Here is a 23,472-nt window from a genome sequence, read left to right as displayed (position 1 = left end):
TTTACGATCTTCTAACGGGCCATCTGTCTTTTTTTTGTTGTCTTTTTTTTTGAGAGGAAGGGAAAGGGAGGGAGAGATAGAAACACCAATGATGAGAGAATCATTGATCAACCGCATTCTCCATGCCCCATTCCTCACCTGGAATCGGATTCATTAAGTCAACTCTCAACCACTGAGCCATGCCGGCCGGGTTTTTGTTTGTGTTTTGTTTGTTTTTTTTTATCTGTCTCAATGTCTACAATTCCATGGGTGATGCTCACTAGTTTTAGGACCATAGTTCTTACAGAACGCCTTCTACACAATCCCAGTGATCGGCAAACCGCGGCTCGTGAGCCACATGCGGCTCTTTGGCCCCTTCAGTGTGGCTCTTCCACAAAATACCGACTTCTGCGCATGGGCCACGAAGTTTCAATCTCACTGTATGTGTGCGCCGGCACATGGTATTTTGTGGAAGAGCCACACTGAAGGGGCCAAAGAGCCTCATGTGGCTCACGAGCCACGGTTTACCGACCATGGCACTAGCCTCATTGGGATTGGAGAAGCTTGCAGCCAACTAGATGGAATCGGCCTCTTCTCTAGGTGCATCCAGAAACATTTGAAAAAGACTGCAAGACCAGTGTATTCACACATCTGAGGATCTCCAGGCATGTTTATCTTCTGTGCTCAAAGACACTGTTACTGAAAATAAAGGGTTTTGTGCATTTCGGTACCCTCTTAGATCTTTACCTGATGATCAGAGTGCCCAGGCAGGAAATCAAAGGTAAAGGAAAGTATCTATAGACCAGGGATGTACTTTTGTGACCCAGCCAGTATTTCTGTTGATTTTGGTGAAAATTCTTCATTGTTTGGTATAGTTGATGCCACTAAGACAAGATTTGACCTCCAGAGGATATGAGAACCTGAATTGAATAGAGAGATGCCAAACCTATTTTCTAAGAAGTGTTGGACACAAAATTTAAAAGAAATTTTTGAACCATTTTTTAAAAGTTTTAATTAGTAAAGAGCATATTTCAAGTATACTATTTGATGAGTGTTGACATATGCATGAAACTGAAACCATCCCGGTCATCATAGTATTGCCCATATCTGTCACTGTGACTTTACTTTATGTCTTTATAATTTCTCTCTTTGCACTAGGAAAGGCATCTGTGTGCTCTTGTCTCCAACTCCAAATTACTCCCCTCTTTACTAATCTATACAAGGGACATAACAGCTGAGCTTGATGGGCAATAAAATGTCTCCAAGCCTGGCCAGTTTTGCACAGTGGATTGAGCATCGTCCTGTGCACCAAGAGGTCACGGGTTCGATTCCTAGTCAGGGCACATGCCCAGTTTGGGTCTTGATTCCCAGTAGGGTGCCTGCAGGAGGCATCTGATGATGTTTCACTCTCACATCAATATTTCTCTTCCTCTCTAAAGAAAAAAAAATCACTAAAAAGTCTTTTAAAATATTTAAGGGAAAGAAAAACATTCAGATAAATCAAATAGCAATGATTGGTAGCATATCTGTCAACAGGTTTGATAAAAAGAATCTTGTTTTAGCTAATTTTGTGAGTGCTTTCCTCTAAGGTGTTCTTTAAGAGGAGGGCAGCTTTTGTCCTGGCAGGTGTGGCTCAGCTGGTTGAGCGCCATGAGCACCATAAAGTGGACAGTTCAGCTCCTAGTTAGGGCACATGCCCAGGCTTCAGGTTTGTTCAATCCCCGATTGGGGTGCATGGTGTGTGGGAGAGGCAACCTATTGATGTTTCTCCCTCTCTCCCTAAATGATCTATATAAAGTCAGACATCAGTTCTGTATCAGTTTTAGGCCCAGAGAAGCAGCATGGCCTGGTGTGGATATGTAATGGATGCGATGACTCATGACCCTCTGCCCTGGCTACAAATCAGTGGAGACCATGAATCAAAAAAGGACTGAAGCCCCAGGCAGCTCTTGCTTTCTCTGGAGCCCACGAACCCACTTCCTGCTTCTTTTAGGGACAAGCCTTTACTCTCCTCCTCCTAGGCTCCAAGGGCCCTTCTTTTGCCTCTATAACTTCTTTCCTCAACCCACACAGCCCATCTGGCTAACTTAGTCTATCTCCCTAACTCTCTAAATAAACTCACTATGATTTGAGATCCTTGGCCCTGAATATTTTTCTTAGCCAAACTCAAAAACCAAGGTTGCTGAACCAAGGTCAAATTGGTAGTAACGCCCTAGCCAGTTTGGCTCAGTGGATAGAGTGTCAGCCTGCAGACTGAAGGGTCCCAGGTTCGATTCCGGTCATGGGCCTGTACCTTGGTTGCGGGCACATCTCCAGTCGGGGGTGTGCAGGAGGCAGCTGATTGATGTTTCTCTCTCATCGATGTTTCTAACTATCTCCCTTCCTCTCTAAAAAATTAATAAAACATTAAAAAAAAATTGCTAGTAACAACTGGTGTCCTTTTGCCTCCAATAGCTCTAGCAAGTTAATTTAACCTGAGGAAGACATTCTAGAAATCTCTGATTTATAGTATTTTAAAATTTTTTATTTCTAAATTTTTATTTATCAATTCTAAAAAGTGAGAGAAGAAGGGAGAGAAAGAAACATTGATTTGTTGTTACTGTTCCACATTTTTTTTAAATCCTCACCCAAGGATATGTTTATTGATTTTTAGAGAGAGGAAAGGAGAGAGAAACATTGATTGATTGACTCCCCTTTGTGCCCCAACTGGGAATCAAACCTCCAATCCAGGTATGTGCCCTGACCGGGTAGCAAACCCGCAAACTTTTGGTGTATGGGACGATGCTTCAACCAACTGAGCCACTCATCCAGGGCTTGTTCCACTTATTGATTCATTGCTAGATTCTTGTATGTGCACTGATCAGAGATCAAACCCACACCCTTGGGGTACTGGGATGATGCTCTAACCAGCTGAGGTGCCCAGCCAAACTAAATTTTTATTTATTGGCATTAGAGAGAGTGACAGAGAGAGAAAGAAACATCGATCTGTGGTTCCATTTATTTATGCATTTACGCTCAGTCTTAATGAGAACAGCATCACCCGTCAGCTCTGTGGTTTTTCCAGGGGAACATTTGAGTCTGAGCTCTAATTCGTCTGCCTCTTTGAGCCTTTGATCATTTGGGCTGGGTCCCCTCACCTTCACCCACCTTTTGGGTGACAGATTTTGATTCATCCATTGAGGTGAATTTGATACCTCGGTTTGTGTCTCAGAGTGTTGCTGGACATGGCTGTGACATTCACTCTGCAGGACAGGGGACAACAGGATGTGAATTTTGGGACATCGTACTCAGAAGTGATGCTGGAGATCAGCAGAATCAGGGTCTCGTTGGGTGCGTGCTCGCCTCTCACCCATGAAAAGGCCTCAGGGCTTATGTTCTATCCTCTATGTCCAGAGTGGCTGTATGCAGCAAAGGTGCTCACCATGTCTTTCCTGCCTCCCGGACCATAGGTTGAGCCCATGATGTTTCTTACACCAAATTTCTTTGGGTTAGATTTTTCTAAAAAACCCAAACCTAGATCCCAGTGCACAGCACACTTGCAAAACTGACATCCTTACTCCTCATTCGTTAGTAGAGATCCACTAACCTCCAATCCAGGTATGTGCCCTAACCGGGTAGCAAACCCGCAAACTTTTGGTTAGGAGAGGCCACTGTTTAGGATATATATAACCTCCATAAGAAAAATTAAATGTAGATTATTTTAAAGAGAATAATAACCATGGTCACAGCAATAGTCCCCTAAAGATAGACCTCATGTCAGATCAGTTGCAGCTACAGCTCAAACTTCAGTCTTTATAACATCAGCCTCATTTTTTAGCTTTGAGATCCTTTACAAGCATGATTATGTCGCTTTTTTGTATTTTACAATATTTTATTGACCTCTTAATTGTATCTTTTCATTAAATGCAGTGGGAAGTTTTGATACCCACCTTTATCAAAAACATCTCACACATACACACACACACAAACACACACACAAAATCAACTCAGGAAGATACTCCTACAGAACCCATTTACAACTCATGCTCTGAGAATGTCAAAAATATCTACCCAACAATTGTTCTGAAGATGCAAAGATTCACTCAGAAAACACACTGTCTTCTGGCTCTTTAGTTTATGGGCAGCCAAGTTCTTAGAATGGACATCAGAAGGCCCAGGGCATTTGCTCAGAGATGAGAGTCAGAATACTTCAGACAGGTGTGGAGGAGAACTGGAGGGGAGATATTAGACAGCCCTAGAGCAGGTGGTGGTGTGAGACCATGTCTTTTAGTTCCTCAGAATATAGACCATCTGGCCCTGGGGCAATATTTGTGTTCCAACTCCAGGAAATAATTGTTTCCCTCCCTAACATTTCTTACTGAATTTTCTGAGATATGTCCTATTTTGAACTCCTTAAGAACATAGCATGTATCGGGAAATAGAGGTTGTGTACCTCTATGTTTGCATTGGGTGCAAGATGGCTGCAATGTTGGCATCCTTGAAGGCTTGGAAAGTGGGCATTGTGCTTGGGATAAAGATTTTGGATCCCAGGATCTCACAGCCTTGCTAAGAAATGATCATTTCACATGTAAGTGCAGTGACAGTGTCTGCATGGGGACTGCAAATTCTTTCTGGAAGTGAATTAGATCAGACGGCAGCGAGGTATTAATGTTGATTAATGGCGGTATACAATGAGCATTATGTAAATAGCTTGGAGAGAAGACGCTCCATGAAGCCTGACAACAGGTAAGTCTTGATATGTGGAAAATAAAGGACACCAGATCTCAGAGATGAGAGAATTAACATGAGCTGTGGCCCTGCTGGAACCTTGGCTACCTTGAAGTTCTTGTGTCTGAAAAGCATGAGTCCTCCTGACCTGGTAACCCAGTTGGTTAGAGCTTCGTTCTCATGCACTGAGGTTGTGGGTTTGATCCCTCCAATGAGTTCATAACTGGGTGTAGCAACAAGTTGAAGTTTCTCCCTCTCTCTGTCCCTCTCTCTCTCTCTCGTCTCTTCCTCTCTATCTCTAACACAGTTTTCAAAAAATTTATATAAATTGTGAGTCCTTTTCATCATGATAACTTGAGGAAAAAATAGTGGGCTGAGAAAGAGTAATGTGAGAGGAGAAAAATTTAGAGTTGTGGAAGTAAAGTCAGGGCATGTTTCATTGCTTCAACACTCATTTCCTAATTATCTCATCTGCTTCAGAGGCTCACTACATTCTTTGTCATATATCCATGGATAAAGAAGTGTGTTCTCGGGCAGGCTTGTTCCAAGCCTTTGTTGAAGGAGTAGCCAGTAAGTAAAAAATATATATATATTATGTTATAGTAAATTATAAGGAGACAGGTGTGAAAATATAAAAGGAGCAGCACCCAGGAATAACAAGTATGGAATCCTGAAGATTTTAAGAGCTCACAGTGAAGAGAGAGGAGAAAGAGATTTTAATTACATTTGGAAGATGTTCCCGGACAAAAAATACATTGAAAAATGTTCTTTTTTAAAAATATTTTTATTGATTCAGAGAGGAAGGGAGAGAGATAGATAGAAACATCAGTGATGAGAAGAATCATCGATTGGCTGAAAAATATTCTTGTGCCAGGAGCTTCCCTGGAGTGTTAGACCAGGCCTGGAACCACAGTGCCAGCAGCAGGATGCTGGAGACTATTTTTGTATTTTAAATTTATGTGTTACTAGAAGCCCGTTGCATGAAGAGATTCGTGCAATAGGCCTTCCTTCCCCTGGCTACCAGCACCGGTTTTCCTCCGGCACCCGGGACCCAGGCTTTCGCTCCAGCCACAGCCGAGAAGCCAAGCCTGAAGGCCTCTCCACTCTGACCGCAGCAGAGAAGCCAAGCCTCTTCAGTCTTCAGTCGTCTTTAGTCTTCACTCGGGCCTGAGCCTTCAGTCTTGGCTCCAGGCCTGCATACGCAAATTAACAGTCATCTTTGTTGGGTTCATTTGCATACTCATCCTGATTGGCTGGTGGGTGTAGTGGAGTAACACCAATTTGCATGTTTCTCTTTTATTAGTGTAGATTGTTGACAGTATAACAGATGTCTCCCACACCCGCCTCATGCCCTCCACTCTGCCCCACCTCTACCACCACACCCATTCCATCTGAGTTTTATCAAACTGTTCCATGCATCCATGTATCTGAACATATTTTATCTGAACCAGTTTATTTTGTTCACATATAAGCAAGATGATGTGATATTTGTTTTTATCTGACTGGCTTATTTCACTTGGTATAATAATCTCCAGGTCCATCTATGCTGCTAAGAAATCCTTTTTTTTACAGCTCATAGTATTCCATTGTGCAAATATACCTTCACTTTTTCCCCACTCATCTACTGATGGACACTTGGGCTGTTTCCAGATCTTAGCTGTTGAAAATAGTGCTGCTGTAAACACAGGGATGCATATATTCTTTCTTATTGGTATTTCAGGATTCTTAAGAAATATCCCCAGAAATGGGATTGCTGGGTCAAACGGAGGCTGAGGAGGAGGGGCAGACCCCTCAGTGTCAGAGGGCCGATCCTCCAGTGCCTGATTAGGTGGAACAGTGCCCTTGGCTCCACCTGTGAACCTCAAGCTTGAAGGCTGTCTCTGCTACATGCAAAGGCCATTCCTTACAGGCCAACACCCGGATGCTCAGGCCCGATCACTTCCTGCCTCAAATGCTCTGCAACAGTAGCAGGAACATCAGGAAACAGAAAGCACTCAAACTACTCTAAATAGAAGGAGCTTTAGTACAGGAATGAGATCTGACCAACACCATGCCAGGGCTGCATTGCTGGCTCCATGCCAGGACCCCATAAATGACCTGAAACAATACCTGTGAATTGGGAACCTTAAAAAAAAATGTAAGTGGAAACTATTCAACATACATAATACAGAAGTATCCCAAACACAAGGGTAATTCTGCCTTCAAATGTGAATGGAGAATTTCAGTCGAAGATCTACCACGTCTGGATGTTGGGATGGCTGAGTGTTACTTTTCTTGGGGACACTTCCCTGGCGTGGCCACATTGTGCACAGGCCCAGGTGACCTGCACTCTCCCCATCACCTGGTGTGAAGAGTAATGGTAAGGAACCAAGGCAGATGAAGGCCTTGGAGCTATCACCCCAAATCCTCTGGAGTCATTAGGTAAACTTAGTTCATTATTATTATTTGTTAAAATATTTTTTATTGATTTCAGAGAGGAAGAAAGAGATAGAACCATCAATGATTAGAGAGAATCATTGATTGACTGCCTCCTGCATGCTCCCCTCTGGGGAGCAAGCACATAAAGGGGCATGTGCCCTTGACCAGAATTGAACCCAGGACCCTTCAGTCCGCAGACCAATGCTCTATTCAGTGAGCCAAACCAGCTAGGGCTAAACTTAGTTCATTATTAACCATTAACCTAAGTCTCACTACTGTCTCCCTGGACATAGTATATTTTGTGAGAGAGTTGTTGGCAGAAACTCAATCCTTTAAAAAAAAAAAAGTTTTTATTGATTTGAGAGAGAGAGGAAGGGAGATAGAGAAAGAGAGAGACAGAGGTGGGGACTTGGAGGGAGGCGTCAGGATGGCGGCGCTGGGAGCGCCCAGCTGCGGGTGCTAAAGGCGAATGGAACGCATTGGGCATAATGTGGGTTACAAAGTAGCATTCAGGTAACCAGAGTTGTTTTATTGCTTTTTTAAAATAAAGGGATATATGTATAGTTGTGTGTGCAAGTGTAGGAAATACATTTGAACTATAGATCTCAACAAGTTCACCTACTTTTAAGTTGTGGAACATGATCTCTTCCCACATTTACTGATGTTCCTATATGGACTTTTGTACATTAGATGAATTTTACACTAAAACTTTATTTCAAGAAACAAAATATTTTTCACACAATATCATTTAAGACATTTAACATTAGAACTGTTATGTCAAACAGGGATTGGAGATTTCATCAGCAGTGTAATTTTGAATATATCTGTTTTTGCCTGTTGTCATTTGCTTGCTTCCTTTTTTTCGTAAAATATGGGATTTTTACATATTTTGGTCAAAATATGTATTTTTCTTTTCTAATATTATTTAAAGTTTTATACTTAATCTTTGTATTTGGGGGGAGGGGGTGGCAGAGAGTACCAGATTACTTTATTTGAAGGGATGGTACAAATGAAAACATAAGTGGATGATTTAGTACTAATCTTTGTGTTTTTTTATTCTTACATTTTTTCCATTTTGGAACAGCTGAGGGTTTCCATTGTTTGACATATGTAAAAAAATGCTCTCTGTAAATCCTAGTAGCACAAAAATAAAATGAAAAGCAAAGCTTCTCTTCCATTCTAGCATTGAATACACTATAATTTCTGGTGTGACCTTCCAGAATTTTCTGTTTATAAAAGCATGTCTGCATGGACATGATGGAAGCAGGGAGTACACGAGAGCAGGCATTCTGTCCCTGGAGGGCCCAGGTGAGGCCCTGACCTTGCCCCTTCCTATGTGACCTTGGGTGTGTGGTGCCTTCTGTGCCTCAGTTTCCTCCATGTAAAATGGTGATGAAAACCAGACCAAATGAGCCCTAGCTGGTTTAGCTCAGTGGATAGAGCATCCGCTTGTGGACTGAAGGGTCCTGGGTTTGATTCCAGTCAAGGGAACATCCCCAGGTTGTGGGCTTGATCCCCAGAGTGTGTGGGGGAAAGGCGGGAGGGGAGGGGAGTGCAAGAGGCAGCCCATCAACAATTCTCTCTCATTATTGATATTTCTATCTCTCTTCCTCTCTGAAATCAATAAAAAATATATATTTTAAAAAACCCCAGACCAAATGAATCTTTATTTTTAAAGGATTATAAACAATGCCTGAAATATGTTGAACATTGTATGAGCAGTGTAAACTTCTTGCTGTTTGTTTTACCTTTCATATATCAATTCCTCACACTTTTCCTTTTTTAACATAGTTTGAAATACTTTTGTATGAGAAACGATAAAATCGTTTCAGACTTTCTACTGGCAGAGTATTATCACAAGAACTACTTAGTCAACATCCTTATCTTATAGATGTCAAAGATATTTTAATAACATGGAAAATGTTCACAATATAATGTTAAAGAAAACAAACTAGGGTACAAAAAATGTGCATGCACCAGGCACCCAGTCTTTAAGAATGTGCACGTGTGCTCACATTGGTTCCGTTTCCCTGTAGGGCCACTGAGTGTTATGGACTTGAAACCCAATGGCAGTGCCCAATACATGGGGCGCTGCGTGGTTTGGTTTGGTTCCAACGCTCAGATTATTTTATTTTTTATTTTTCTATTGCTGTAACAGTCACATAATGTACGATCTACCCTTTCAACTTTTATTTTTAGCAAGTTTACAACCCAATTTTTTTAAAGTATATTTACAATGTTGTGCAACCGTCACTACCATCTAATTCCAGAAAATTTCCATCATCCCCAAAAGAAATCCCATGACTAAGAGCAGCCACTGCCAATTCTCCCTTTCACAATCCTCTGGCAACCATTCATCTTCTTTCTGTCTCTAAGGGTTTGTCTTTTCTGGATATAAACTGAATAGAATCATACAATTTGCTCTTCTGTGTTATAAGAATAAAATATTTTGGTTTCTGCTTAACTGTTATGGCCATGAGGCATTGTTATTTAGCCATTGAGGGCCTAACGTAGTAATGATGATCTTGTCAAAGATAGTTGTACCTTCCTTTGGTTGGTGTTCAACAATCTCTTTTTACCAGAACATTCACTCTAAGGACATGAAGTTCCCCTTGATGACCGCCTCTCTCTTCCATTGGAAAGTCCTGGAATCCAGCTCTCAGGTGGAGCTCTAGACACTTAGCTGTTCTTTGGCTCCTCTCCTTGTCCAATTTGCACTGCAGATGACCCTTGAAGAACATGGGATTTAAGGCTGCTGACCCTCCTGCAGTTGAAAATTCACACATAACTTTTTTTAAAAAATATATTTTATTGGTTTTTTACAGAGGGGAAGGGAGAGGGACAGAGTTAGAAACACCGATGAGAGAGAAACATCGATCAGCCACCTCCTGCACACCCCCCACTGGGGATATGCCCACAACCAACGTACATGCCCTTGACTGGAATCGAACCTGGGACCTTTCAGTCCGCAGGCCAACGCTCTATCCACTGAGCCAAACTGGCCAGGGTTCACATATAACTTTTGACTCCCCCAAAACTTCAGTCCTCCGTATCTAGGAGGGATTGGTTCCAGGACTCCCAGTGGATACCAAAACCCATGCATGGTCAAGTCCCTTATATAAAATGGCTAGAAAAATGCACACTATTGCCCCCCAACATAGGCAGATTCCCAGCAGTGGATGGAAAATACTATTTTCAATCCACAGATCTTTGAATCTTCAGATGGGGATCCCAGGGATATGAGGAATGACTATATTTATTGAAAAAAAATCATTGCATAAGTGGACCCCTATAGTTTAACCCACTTTGTTCAAGGTCAACTGTTCTCTCTGTCACCCCCGCCCCCCAACCTCCGTCTCAGATTTGTTTAGTCCGGGTTTAATGATATCCAGGCTACCAAGTCAGCTTCTGTCTCATCGGGTGGTGAGTCTCTGACCATCAGCACTGGTCTCTGTGTCTCTTGCACTGTGTTCACCACATTGGGCATTTCTCCCAGTGCCTCCCACCCCAGTCCTGCTAATTACCTTCAGGCCAGGTGCAACTTTAATGGGGTATAACTTCGTCAATTTTCTGTCCTTTAAAACTCATTGAGGTTCTGCCAACAACCTGTATTAATAGTGTCGTCTCTCCCAAAATACACTATGTCCAAGTGATGGTAGTGGTACTCAGGTTACACTACCACATTTACCAAATGTTTCAAGAGCATTTTTTGTGAGATCTCCAATGTCATCATCTGCCTGTGTTCCTTAGCGTATCTGTTCACTCCGAATTGTGTTCCTATGTCCCTCTGGGACGAGGAAGTTGGAACTGGGTGATGGAGAGAGTGAAGGTCACCTGGGCCTGTGCACAATGTGGCCACTATAGAGAAGTGTCCCCCAAAAAAGTAACAGTCATCCCAGCATCCAGACGTAGTAGATCTACTGAACTCTAGTATCTAATAAAAAATTCTCCATTCACATTTGAAGGCAAGATTACCCTTGTGTTTGGGATACTTCTGTAATATGTATGCTGAACAGTTTCCACTTACATGTCTCACTAAAAAATGTAAAGTTCCTAGTTCAGAGCTGTTCCTTCAGGACATTTGTGGGAGCCTGGCATGGTGCTGGTCAGACCCCAATCCTGTACTAAAGCTCCTTCTATTTGAGTGCTTTCTGTTTCCTGATGTTCCTGCTACTGCTGCAGAGCATTTGAGGCAGGAAGTGATCCGGCCTGAGCATCCGGGTGCTGGCCTGTAAGGAATGGCCTTTGCATGTAGCAGAGACCAGCCTTCAAGCTTGAGGTTCACAGGTGGAGCCAAGGGCACTGTTCCACCTAATCAGACACTGGAGGACGGGCCCTCTGACACTGAGGGGTCTGCCCCTCCTCCTCAGCCACATCCCACATACCTGACATTCTTTATGAAAACAGGAATTTCCACCAAATTTCTGCCTGTTCCCTGGAAGGAGTTCCCTGAGGCCACATGGAATGTGGAAATAACACCCTATGCACCCAGAAGGAAATCCAGCCTCTTTACACCTGCTGGTAAAGGGAAGCATTTTGTCTGCTTCACATTTCATATTCACAGCTCTCCCAGCACCACAGGGAGCTGTGGGAATGTCTTCTCTGGGGTTGGTTCCAGGGGAGCCTGAAATCTGAGCCCACTTGCCCTTTCCAGAGGGGCTGAGCCTGGGACAGGTGACTCACTAGGAAAATAGCTATTACATCACTGTGTCTGTGACCGGCAGTGAGGCCTCATGTCAGGATCTTCCTGAGAGAACTGAGCAGAGAGAATTCAGCCAATGGGGTCTCCATAGACTCCTGCTCCCCATGGGACCCTGAGCATCCTTTGCAGTGGGAACAACTGGGAACATGGTGGTGACCAAGGCAGCCCTGGTCCCGTCCCCATGAGGCTCTAGGTCCAGTAGAGATGCCAGACTCATCCCAGACAGACAACCCAGAAGGGGCAGCACAGAGATGGGGGATGTAGAGGCAGCTTGTTGGGGATTGTTTATAGGGGCTTTGCGTTCTCTACTGCACAGGTGCCTGCCTGGATGACAGAATGGCACACGGGCACCACTGAAGATGAAGTAATGCTTATCTTTGATCCAAGGAACAGCAACAACATTACCCTGAGGGAAGGGTTCATGTTCTTTCCTGTGTGAAACAGGTATGAATAGGCACGAAGTGGGGATGTTGACTTTCGCCGTTTTTTTGGTTTTTTTGCCTAAGGCCTGGGGCCAGAGTTAGGTTCCTGTATGTGGACTGGGTGGAGGGTTTGACGTGTATTCACTTGTGCAGCTCCCATGTGCAGTGGGAGTGTGCTGGGGCTCAAAGCTGTCAGTCACACGAAAAATGAAATCTTCCTCTTATGCAGAAAGATGAAGAGCCAATCTTGTAAGTAGCCTATTGCACCCTTTGCAGAAGTGTAAAGATTCAAACCCAGGACTGTCTGACCTGAAACCCTCATTACTGTCGAGTCAGGAGCTCCAAGTGTCCATGGACTGGCCCTCAATGCCCATTTCACCAGCATAGCCTCTGAGACCCCGTGCCCTGCCCTGATTTCTACATTTTTCCACCCAAGTCATGACTCAGCTGCTACAGAGACCAGGATCCAAGCACAGGAGGGCGGGCTGGGCTGAGAGACGCCAACCCCAACTCTGCCCCAGGGAACCTGTTTCTCTCTAGGTCTGGATGGCATCCGGGCCACTCTTTCCACTCTTCTTGGTAGAGACACCTAGTTGGGTGCAGAGCCTATCTTTGATCCCTGCCCCCGCCCCCCCTTTTTTTTTACAAGACATGATGGGACAGTTAAGTCTGGAAAGGAGACTGCAAGTCTGTGCCCGGAGCCTTTCCATTCTCGTGTTTACTAAGTATCTGTACGTGACTCACTGGGAAAAATAAATGCTACATTATTTATAGACAGTTCAAAAACAGATAGAATTAACCAGGAATGGTTCACATTCTATTTTCAATAAACTCTATTTTAATTTTTAGAGTATCTGTTTTGACAAACTCATTGATTTTACAGCCTGAAACAGTGTCATGGCTCACAGTTTGGGGAATACTTATCTACCCGGCAGGTGTAATAGAGGGGGGGCTGAAGAGCAGGGAGAGGAGCGTGCTTCCCCCACCCCTTGGGAGAGCACAGGCATTTAGACTCTGGTATTTCTGCTTGCAGATGCCTCCTCCTGGGTCTCCTGCCTCCTGTCCACTCCCTCACAGGAGACAGACACTGGGATCTTCCACAGACTCACATCTCACCACTTCCATCCCCTGTTTAGGACCCGGCTGTGGCTCCCAATGCACTCAGATGGAGTCCAGAATCCTCATCAAGGCCACAGGGTGACTGACCCAGCCCTTCCCTCTGCTCTCCCAGGGCTGAACCCCACTGAAATAGTCACAGTTCTTGCTCACTCTTAAAATCACAGTTCAGATGTTCCCTCCTCCAGGAAGCCACCCTTGATGCCCTTGGTCCCCTTTCCCAGCCCTTCAAATTCTAGGTCACTATTGTGTGGGGTGGTCTGTGTCCACCAATGGATGTGAGAACCAGAAGGACAGGGCCTGGGACTAAGTCACCACTGGGTCCCCAACATCAACTAGCAAAAGGCTGATGACAGAGCAGGTGCTCAGGGAATGTTGAATGAATAAGTCAATAAGTGGATGGATGAAGGAGTGGATGAATGACTGAAAGCACTGTGTCCAGGGTGTATCTAACTCAACATGTCTGTCCTGACATACCGACTTTCTGGGAATTGGTGCCTAAAGTTTGAACCTCTCCTCTCCCAGGCAGCCTCCCTGTCCCCTGTAATGCTTTTGTTCAGCTGAAGCCTGGGTCTCATAGGCTGGGAGGCCTAAGAGCCCCCCTGTGCAGAATAAGCTCTCTGCATCATCTGATTACAGCATCATGTCCCTGGCTCCTCCATCCCACATGCAAGGGCCCAACCCAGGCTAGAAATCCAGGCTACCTACATCCAGACCCTGCCTGGAGTGTGCCAGTTGGACCTGGGCATCGAGCTTTCTTTATTACTGATTTTAATATTTACTGATATTACTGATTTGGCTGCGTCTACTAGAACAAACAGATATCGCATCATGCAGCTAACACACGGTGTCAAAAGTGAAAGAAAGATAGGCAATAAAGTGCACCGTCAGCCTCCCTCAGGGGAGCAGCTCCCTCCCTCCTGATCCCATGTGGCTCTCTCAGAGGAAAAACCTCTCCCCTCCCCCACAGATCAAGCATATTCAGGACAAAGAAGATGAGTTCCTTTGAAGGAAACAGTGGAAACCTTTCACTGGTCCTGTTGCCATCACTCCTACAGGGTCATGATCTACGGGAGAGTCTTTAGACATTTTTGTCCAGAATGTTAGTGATACAAATAAGTATGACAATGCCATGGGTTACATCAATCACTTCTAAGTCATTAATTGCTTACCAAGTGTCCTGCACAACTTCTCCCATTCTCTCATTCAGAGTCTCCTCTCCTCTTCCTGTCCCTCCCCTTCTCTCTCTCCTTCTCTGCGAACCAAATGAAAAGAGTGACCTTTGCAGGGCAGCCTCAGCATGAATCTCAGAGCCTGCAGTTGTACCTGAGATGTACAAGCTGCGTGTCCTTGAATAAATGACAACTAAAAACAAAACAGAAGTAGACATAGTGTCCTTTTGGCATTTGAGTTCCTGTCTTGGTTTCAGGAGGGACCCCAGAAACCTGGCAAGTTTCTCATTTTGTCCACTTATTCAAAGTAGAATTTCCAAATCTACACTAATAATCTACACTAATAAAAGAGAAATATGTAAATCGGTCATTACTCTGCTACATCCACCAGCCAATCAGGATGAGTATGCAAATTAACCCAAGAAAATTGTGGGTTAATTTGCATATGCAGGCACAGAACAAAGACTGAAGGCTCTGGCCGAGCAAAGACTGAAGATGACTGAAGACTAAAGATGCTTGGCTTCTCCGCTGTGGCCAGACCGAAGGCCTGGGTCCTGGGTGCCAGAGGAAAACCGGTGCCGACAGCCAGGGGAAGGAAGGCCTATTGGGCGAATCTTCATGCAACGGGCCTCTAGTATATAAATAAAAGGTCACTGACTATGACGGTCTCTTCCACCTGAATAACACCCACCGTGGTCAGGTGAGCAGTGACTACTCCCTGGTCCTTAGGTTGGGAGTGTGAGGTAGGACAGGTTGCTGATGAGCTCCTTCAGGAGAGTCTGAAATTTGCAAAAGACCTTGGGGAAAGGAGAAGACTTTTGGGGTGAGGTGGATAAGGCATGATCTGCTCTTTCAATCTGGGAAAGTGGGGATGGCTCCAAGGTGTATCTGATGCCCTCCTTTCTGCTCAAGTGGCTTTATTATTGGGGGGTGAGAAGGCATTAGACCCTTATGGATGTACTTTTTGCCATTTTGTTCATTGCTTTCTGGTTGCTTTGTAGTTCCTCTCCGTTTCTTCTTTTCCAGTTCTCTTCTGGTTTGATTACCTTTTCAGTGGTATGATTTGATTTCATTCTCATTATCTTTTGTGTACCCACTGTATGTTTTTGTTTTGAGGGTTTCATGAGGGTCACATGTATTAGCCCATATGTATATCAGTCTGTGTTAAGTAAATAGCAAGTTAAGTTGGAACGCGCTTTAAATTCCCTCCCCACATACTTATTCCCCTCCCCCATGTTTTATGTTTTTGATGTCTCCTATATTTTGTGTGAGTGTGTGTATTTCATAGCTGACTATTGTGTCCATAGGAGATGAGTTTAGATCCTTTATGTGTCATCAGCTTGAATCATTCTCCTCTAAGTCATTGTGAAAGGGAACTTGAAATCAGAACTACTAGGACTTATAACTTCACATTTACGAGAAAGATGATGAGGTAAGGGTGTGGAGGAATTGTAAACTTCACACTTTGCTAGTGTGAATGTAATGTGGTACAAAACTGGAAAACTGTTTGTTCCTCCAAAAATCAGCATAGAATTAGCATGTGAACAAGCAATTTTACTCCTTGGTATAGAACCCAAATAAATGAAGCAGGTGTTCAAAAATCTCTTGGTACACGAGTGTTCATAGCAACCTTATTCGCAAGAGTCAAAAGGTGGAAACATCACAAATGTCCATCAATTAGTAAATGGTGAAAACAAAGGTGGTATGTACATATAATAAAATGCTATTTCTCCTGAGAAATGAAGGACTGATCCATGTACAACATGGACGAATCCTGGGGACTTTGAGATAAGTGAAAGAAGCCAGACACACAGCACATATTGTACCTTTCCATCCATTTGAAAAATCAAAATAGGTAAAGACATGGAGACTGAGAGCAGGTTAATGGTTTCTAGGGACTGGGAGGAGGGTGGAATGGGCAATGATGGCTCAATGGGTGTGGGGGGTGTAGGGAGTGTTGAAGACATTCTGGTGATGGTTACACAGCATCTTGAATGCACTGGCTGCCACGGAACTTACATTGGTTAAGTGGTAAGCTATGTTATGTGTATTTTACCACACATATAAACATGAAGAGTAAGAATATTTGAATGGGTGCCTGTGTCCAGAGAGCAGGAGGAGCTGTCCACACCCCTGATGCTGACCACTGTGATCCGTGTCATTATTTCTGTTGCTGGAATGTTACTTTCTATGAGTATCCTCACTTTAGAGTGTGATTCTGACCTCCACCTGCTTGTGTGGAGTGTAGGCTGCTCTGTTCAACTAAATGTAAAAACCTTCTGTTTCATGAGCCACCCCAGCATCCTCCCCAATATTTCCTCCTTTACCCAACCTTGCTCAACCTGGAATTTCCAAGAATAAAAACTCACCACCTTCATCTCAGTACCCTGAACTGTGGTTTCGTGAGCAGCTCCTGGTCAGAGCTGTGAGGTCAGGGAGCTGAGAGCACACCCCTCACTCATAAGGATGTAAGAGGTTAGCAATGTGCGAAAGAAAGTGGGGAAAGTAAAAGACTTAAAAGATGAAATGGAAAAGCTGTTTAGTGGATTCATCCTGGAAGAGTGGGGATGGCTCTGAGGTGTGTCCTGCTTGCTGAGAAGGCTCTGGTGCTGGGCATGAGTAGGAGGCATTTGGGGAAAGTATCATGAAGAGCGGGGGGCGGGGTCCTGGCTCTCAGAGGATTCCATGGTGCCAGAGATGATGTCTGGATCCTCCTGACCTAAGGGCCCAGCGTGTCTCTGCAGGCCTGGCCAGAAGGCAGGAGCTTCGATGACATCACCGCCCTTATCAAAGACATAAAAGCACCTGCTGGGAACTGCAGACCTTCTTCTGATTCCGCTGCAGCCAACCCAGAGCCATGACTCCCCGATGCTACATCGTGGGTAAGTAGGACCCAACCCCAATTCCCTCGGAGCCCAGCTCCAATCTCAGCCACCACCCCATCCCTACCTCAACCTACTTCTCCTCCTTAGCACCAGGTCTTACCCAATCCATCTCCCCAATATCATCTCCATCCACATCTCAGATTCTGTTCTGAAACTCATGCCCAATGCCACCCTTACCCCACTTTCCCACCCCAAACCCAGTCTTCTAGACTTTCCTGTGGGTCATTTCCATAGCAACCCAGTCAGCTCAGCCCCCTGAGTGCACCTGGGCCTCCTGCTGTCAACTCCTGCCCATTGACCACCCACATCGCCCCAAATCCTAAACTCATTTCTCCCAAGAACCCTTCCAGCACCCCTCACATTCCACAGGTCCATAATCCCAGGACTCCTGAACACAGGTGACCAGATCCCACCCTGGATGCCCCTATCCTTTCCCTGAGCCTCAGTCAGAACAGAGACCCCCCACCACCTCCCCAGACCTTCCCATAACCCAAGCAGGGCTCCCTGAGGTGGACCCATGGCTGCCCCTTCAGCCGCACCTCATCCAGCTCCTCCCCCACAGCTGTCTCGGCTTCTCTCTGCATCATCAGCCTCCTCTGTTCACAGGGAGCCCCAGGTGAGTGCAGGAGGGACAGGGGCACTCGGGTGGTGGGTGGCATCCAGAGGACCCCTGCATGGGCCCTGCCTGCCCTGCCATCTGGGCCACACCAGCTCTGTCTCCTCCAGTGTCCCCCACGGGTGCTCACCTGATGCTGTGCCAGTCACACTCAAGATGTGGGGACAGGTTCTACGACCCCCAGCAGCACTGTTGCTATGACAATGCTGTGGTGCCCTTGAGTACTTCCCGGAAGTGTGGAAACTGCACCTTCAGGATCTGCTTGGAGCAGTGCTGTCCCTGGTCATTCAGACCCCAGGAGACCTTTGTGGTAAAAGTGAGAGGCCAGGCGTGTTCCTTGGGCCCATCCTTGGGTGACAGGGTTTGTTCCAGGTAAGATCCTGTTTCCTTCACAGGAATAGGGCTTGTTGGGGACTGGGGAGGGTGTGGAAACCCGGACTGCCCATGACACAACCTCCCTGCCCTGTTCTGGCTGTCCCCTACCCCTGTCCACCTGCTCTACTCAATCTCTCCCCTTTTCTCTCCTTGTTTCTCTCCCCTTTGGTTTTTATTTCTCTCTCATCCTCTTTGCTGTCCTTCTGTGTCTCACTTTTTTATTCCTCTGTCCATAACCGTCTGTCCCTGCATTTCTGGCCTTCTCTCTCCGCAGTGTCAGATGACCGAGCACGGGTGACCAGGTGACTGCAGATTCTGTTCCTCACTGAGCCTGGAGACGGGGCCTGGTGTTGACTGAGCTCTGGGACTGCAGGGATGTGGGGACAGGAGACTCTCAGAGCCAACGTGTCCGACTGATGCTAGCTCCTCCTGCCCTCTAACTCTGTCCTAAGTGATGACCGGCCCCCTTTCTCTGATTCTGGACAATCATGAGAGATTGTTTTGCTGATGGAGGTCTGAGGGCCCCAACCCCTACAGCTAATACCATGAAGCAGAACCCCATGACCTTCGGCTCCTCTCTCCACCCAGTATCAAACACAGGGCACTTAATAAACTTTGCAATTTTACCTGTTCTGTCCTGGCTCATGAACTGTTGGGAAGGGTCCTAAGTGGTGGACATGGGGTCCTTTCTCTGGCTCCCGGGGTCACAAGGAATGTCCGCGTTTCTCATGTAAGAACAAATGTCAGGTGTTCCCCATGATCTGGGGTTTCACTGAATAACAATTGCATCCGGGTCACCGGGATCCAGTTCTTATTTCCACCTCACCAGGGCTCAGGACAGGGAGGGGGGCGCGGCCACAGGGAGGGAGCGGCTTTGCGCTGAATCTGTCCCCCACCACCTGCCTGGCCCAGGAGAGGAAGGTGAGGCCAGTCGCCCCCTGGCGGGAGGCGGGCGCAGGACGGGCAGGCGCTGTGAGTGAGACCAGGGAGGAGTCCCCAGCGCTGGGCAAGGAAAAGGTGCCTCTCCTGCACCCCAACCCCAGGGCTGGCTCTCCACGTGTCCCCGCCGGCCAGGGAGCTGTGGTGTGGGAGGCTGGAACTCTCACGGGAAGAACTGACTTGCCTCCTAAAGACGGTCTGGGAGGCGTCCAAAGCGGTGCCAGCATTTCCAATTGACTTTCATCCAAACCGCGGGTGGAAACTCCTCCCTGAGCTCCAGGGCTCACCCAGCCACAGACACGGGCGGGAACCGCGGTCACAGGGTCGGGCTCTGTGATGTGTGAGGTCAGACTTCCCTAAAGAGGGACGGGGCTCAGGGAGGAGCGGCACACAGGACACGCGGTGAGGATCACAGGGGACCCTGGAGACCCGGACCCCCAGCCTGTACGGGAGTGAATTGGCCTGGACGGGGGATGTCCAGGACCCTGGACAGAGGTTGCAAATGCCTGGTCCTCTCCAGATTCTAATTTGTGAAAGGAATGAAAACTATTTTCCGTGTATTAATTTTATTTGTAAACAACCATATGAAAACTGAACAGAAAATACAGGGACTTCTGGATCCCTGAGTGGGGTCTCCCCAAACCCGGCTCAGAGGAGCCTGCCCCTCCCACCCCCCACGTTCTGTTCCGCCCTTTGGGAAACGCTGGTGTCCTGGGTGCGGCCCAGACTGAGGCACTAGAGCTGAAATGGCCTTTGGTTGAAGGTTCAACCATCTCCAAGCTGTTAAGTCCCCCACCGCCCCCACTGACTGGGGGGCTCTGAGGGTCAACCCTGCCCCATAGGAGGAGGCCAGAGCCTCAGGGACTGGCCACTGTTACCTTTCTCTCTACTCCGTGTGACTAAGTCCAGACCTGTCCCTTTCCAGAATCCTCCACATGGAAATAAATAAAATAGAGATTTAAACTCCTCACACCCATGAGGGACACACTCAAGAAGCAGAATCAGGTTCGGAGGAAGCCAGAGCCGGACCCGCCTGGGCCGGCGACATGGAACCGCTGTACCAGCAAACGTACAAGCAGGTCCACCAGATCCAGTCTCACATGGGACGCCGGGAGACGGCAGACAAGCAGTCTGTGCACTTTTCATTTAAGTGGGATCATGTGCTGGGTGGTCATTTGTGTCTTTCATGGAGTGTCAGGTTTTCAAGGTTCATCCGTGTTGTTGCATGTATCAGTGTTACACTTCTTTTTAGTGACAATAATATTCCATTGTATGGACACAGCACATCTTGTTCATTCATTGTGGTGCAAGTGCCTGAGCCTGGCATTAATGTTTTGATTGTAATGTTAATGATTGGCATTGTAAATGTCATCCAAATCAAGACAGTCATCTACCAGGAACAATTGCCAGGTGTAGGAGGCAGCTACCAGCAAAACAAGCAGATAAGGAACCGGGCGGCTCACACCCATGAGGATCCCCTGTAGAAAGTCCTGGGTAACCTTGGTAACTGACAGCTTGGTGACCCCTGTGCCTCCCACCCTGTGCTCTAGTTCCTGCTCTTATTGCATTAAATTCACCAATAAACAGTGAACCCTCCAAACCTAGACACCCCACCCCTGGAGCCTAATAGAGGCAGACCCGCAGGTCCACCCTCCTCCCCTCTCTCCACTCGCTGTGCGGCCCTCTGGCCTGCCGTGTGCCCTCCGGCATCTGTGAGTAATAAATCCTGTTCTTAAGATTCTCTGATGGCTTGTGCGGAGGCGTGTCCTGCAATCATAATAACTCCGAGGGCTGGTCCATCCACAACGGGACTGCCATCCAGGAAATGCCTGCGGGACTGGCCACAAGGACCAATGGCCCAGGCCAGGGCCCCAGGTGTTCCTACCCTGTGGCATCCACAGCGGAGGCCCGCACATCACCATTCACCAGCTTATAAATATTTGGGTCCTTTCCAACTTGAGGCTGTTAAGAGTAATTGTGCTATGAATGCACACTTGTACCCGTGGGTGTGAAGAGGTTTGTGGTTTTGATTCACTTTCCCTAATGACTCAGCATGTGGATCGTCTCTTCATGGGTTGAGTGTCGGTTTGTTTGTCATCTTTGGGGAAACGTCTTCAAATCCTTTGCCCACTTATTACTTGGTTGTTTGGCTTTTTATTGTTGACTGGGAAGAGTTTTTACTATATTCTGGATACAGTTCCCTTATCAGGCATATGATTTGCAAATATTTTCTTTCATACTGGGAATTGTCTTTTCACTTTCTTTTTTTAAAATATATACTTTTATTGATTTCAGACTGGAATGGAAAAGGAGAGAGAAAGAAACATCAATGATGAGAGAGAATCATTGATTGGTTGCCTCCTGCACATCCCCCACTGGGCATGTGCCCTTGACCGGAATCGAACCAGGAACGCTTCAGTCATCAGGCCGACGCTCTATCCACAGATGCAAACCAGCTAGGGCTCACTTTCTTTTTTATATACATAAATATTTTTATTGATTTCAGACAGGAAGGGAGAAGGACAGAGAGATAGAAACATCGATGAGAGATACACATTGATGGGATGCCTCCTGCATGCCCCCTACTGTGGGTCAAGCCTGCAACCTGGGCATGTGTCCTGAAAGAGAATCAAACCTGGAACCTCTTGGTCCAGGGGAAGATGCTTTGTGCTCTAAGCTACACCAACTGGGCTCACTCTCTTGATGGTGCTTTTTGAAGTGAAACCTTACCTTTGATGGATTCCAATGTATCTGTGTGTCTGTGGCTCCTCCTCCTTGTCCAGGCAGCACTACTCCACTCTCCATGCTCACGGACAGGCCTGAGAGGATGAGGGGGACACACTCAAGGCCATCCATCTACCTGTCCTCTCCGGCATCACCGTCAGCTTCTACTTGTATTTCTTTATGTCCCCCTGGGAGGAGGGAGTTGAAATCTCCTTGGACAGAGCTGGGTCTGTGCTCAGTTTATAGTGAGGGTGGACATCATCTGAACTTGTGCACAATGTGCCACCTCAAAGACCCATGTCCATGGACGGGGCACCGTGCCACCCCAGGGTCCCCACCACACCTGGTATCTACTTGTGGTGGCCCCACCCACAAAGGAAGGTGGGATGGCTCATGTCCTTGGGGGCTTCTCTATGCTTTCGCTGCATAGACTCTAATTTTTAAATTTTTGAAGTTTCCCTGTTGTACAGTGTTGTCCTGGGCACCTCTGGAGCCCCAGCCTGAGCCTGCACACACCTGCCAGGGAACCTGTCAGCCTCCTTCTAAAGAACAAGGAAGGGTCTGGGTGCCCATCCAGGTCATGGTCCCTAACGCCCTGCTGCAGGTAGCAGAGATCAGGCCAGAAACCCTGAGGTTGGACTGGGGGCTCCCTGTTGGCTGTGGCAGGGAGCAGGCTGCCTGTGCAGGCTGGCATGTGGCCCAGGAGTCCCAGCCCCTCCTCCTCAGTGACATCCTGCTCACCTGCCTCTTTCCCCCTCAGCTGGTTCTCCACCCAACTCCTGCTTTCCCCTGGGAGAGCCTTCTGGGAACCAATGGAGATAACTGCCTCCTGCTGCCAGGAGGGAGGCTCAGCCCATTTGGTCCTGGACAAAAGGGGAAGCCAGTGAGGGGCTGATGGCAGGAAGAAATGCCAATTTCCTGGTCCAGGGCATGTACCTGGGCTGCTGGCTCCATCCCCTCCCAGGTTGGTGGGACTGCATGAGGCAACCAATGGATGGGGCTCTTTCACATCCATGTCTCTCTTTCTCCCTCTCACACTCTCCTTGGGTTGAGGATTAAGAAAAAAAATAACATGTCCATAGTCTCTTAAATAGGTGATAGGACATTCAGGCCATGTTTAAATACTTCTCATCAAGAAAACTCGAGGCTCATTGGCATCATCGGTGAACGCTTACAAAGGCTTAAGAATAACACTGAGACAGGCAGGCTGCTCCCCTCAGGACCTCCCTCCCCTTAGGACAAACAGCCAACCAGGGACTGACCTGAAGGAGCCTGCAAGATCCTCTATAAGATCCTCTACAAGATTCACTTCAGGGCTCAGCTCCTCATGCAACAAACACTGTCCTTTTGGTGACCGTCCCTCATTTAAATACTAAAACACACATCCTGGATGGGGCTTTAACATGCTAATAGGACG

The 23,472-nt window shown here is 46.6% G+C and overlaps 1 protein-coding gene across 3 annotated transcripts; it reads left to right on the top strand.

Moving 5' to 3' along the window:
- The first annotated feature begins 12,199 nt into the window (after positions 1-12,199).
- On the top strand, positions 12,200-18,982 carry LOC138999972 (insulin growth factor-like family member 1). 3 transcript variants are annotated; one of them, XM_070402206.1, is made up of 5 exons: positions 12,200-12,250; positions 17,261-17,398; positions 17,964-18,017; positions 18,128-18,389; positions 18,667-18,982. In XM_070402206.1, the coding sequence occupies exons 2-5, from the start codon at positions 17,374-17,376 to the stop codon at positions 18,674-18,676; spliced, it is 351 nt and encodes a 116-aa protein (XP_070258307.1). In that variant the 5' UTR covers positions 12,200-12,250; positions 17,261-17,373; the 3' UTR covers positions 18,677-18,982. The 3 variants fall into 3 exon arrangements, with proteins under 3 accessions (XP_070258307.1, XP_070258306.1, XP_070258308.1); XM_070402205.1 differs by lacking the exon at positions 12,200-12,250 and adding an exon at positions 15,089-15,216 and having other exon boundaries at positions 17,241-17,398; XM_070402207.1 differs by lacking the exon at positions 12,200-12,250 and adding an exon at positions 15,171-15,216.
- The last annotated feature ends 4,490 nt before the right edge of the window (positions 18,983-23,472 follow it).

The sequence above is a fragment of the Myotis yumanensis genome, unplaced genomic scaffold (genome assembly GCF_028538775.1).
Source record: "Myotis yumanensis isolate MYYU_CA2020_CCGP unplaced genomic scaffold, mMyoYum1.0.hap1 SCAF_23, whole genome shotgun sequence".
NCBI lineage: Eukaryota > Metazoa > Chordata > Mammalia > Chiroptera > Vespertilionidae > Myotis > Myotis yumanensis.
This window is presented reverse-complemented; position numbering and strand designations above follow the sequence as displayed.

Bases quoted from the DNA above. Each gene is read 5' to 3' on its own strand.
- LOC138999972 (XM_070402206.1), top strand. From the start codon at position 17,374: ATGACTCCCCGATGCTACATCGTGG. The intron at 17,399-17,963 runs GTAAGTAGGACC...CCTCCCCCACAG, and splicing joins TCCCCGATGCTACATCGTGG to CTGTCTCGGCTTCTCTCTGC. The intron at 18,018-18,127 runs GTGAGTGCAGGA...TGTCTCCTCCAG, and splicing joins CTGTTCACAGGGAGCCCCAG to TGTCCCCCACGGGTGCTCAC.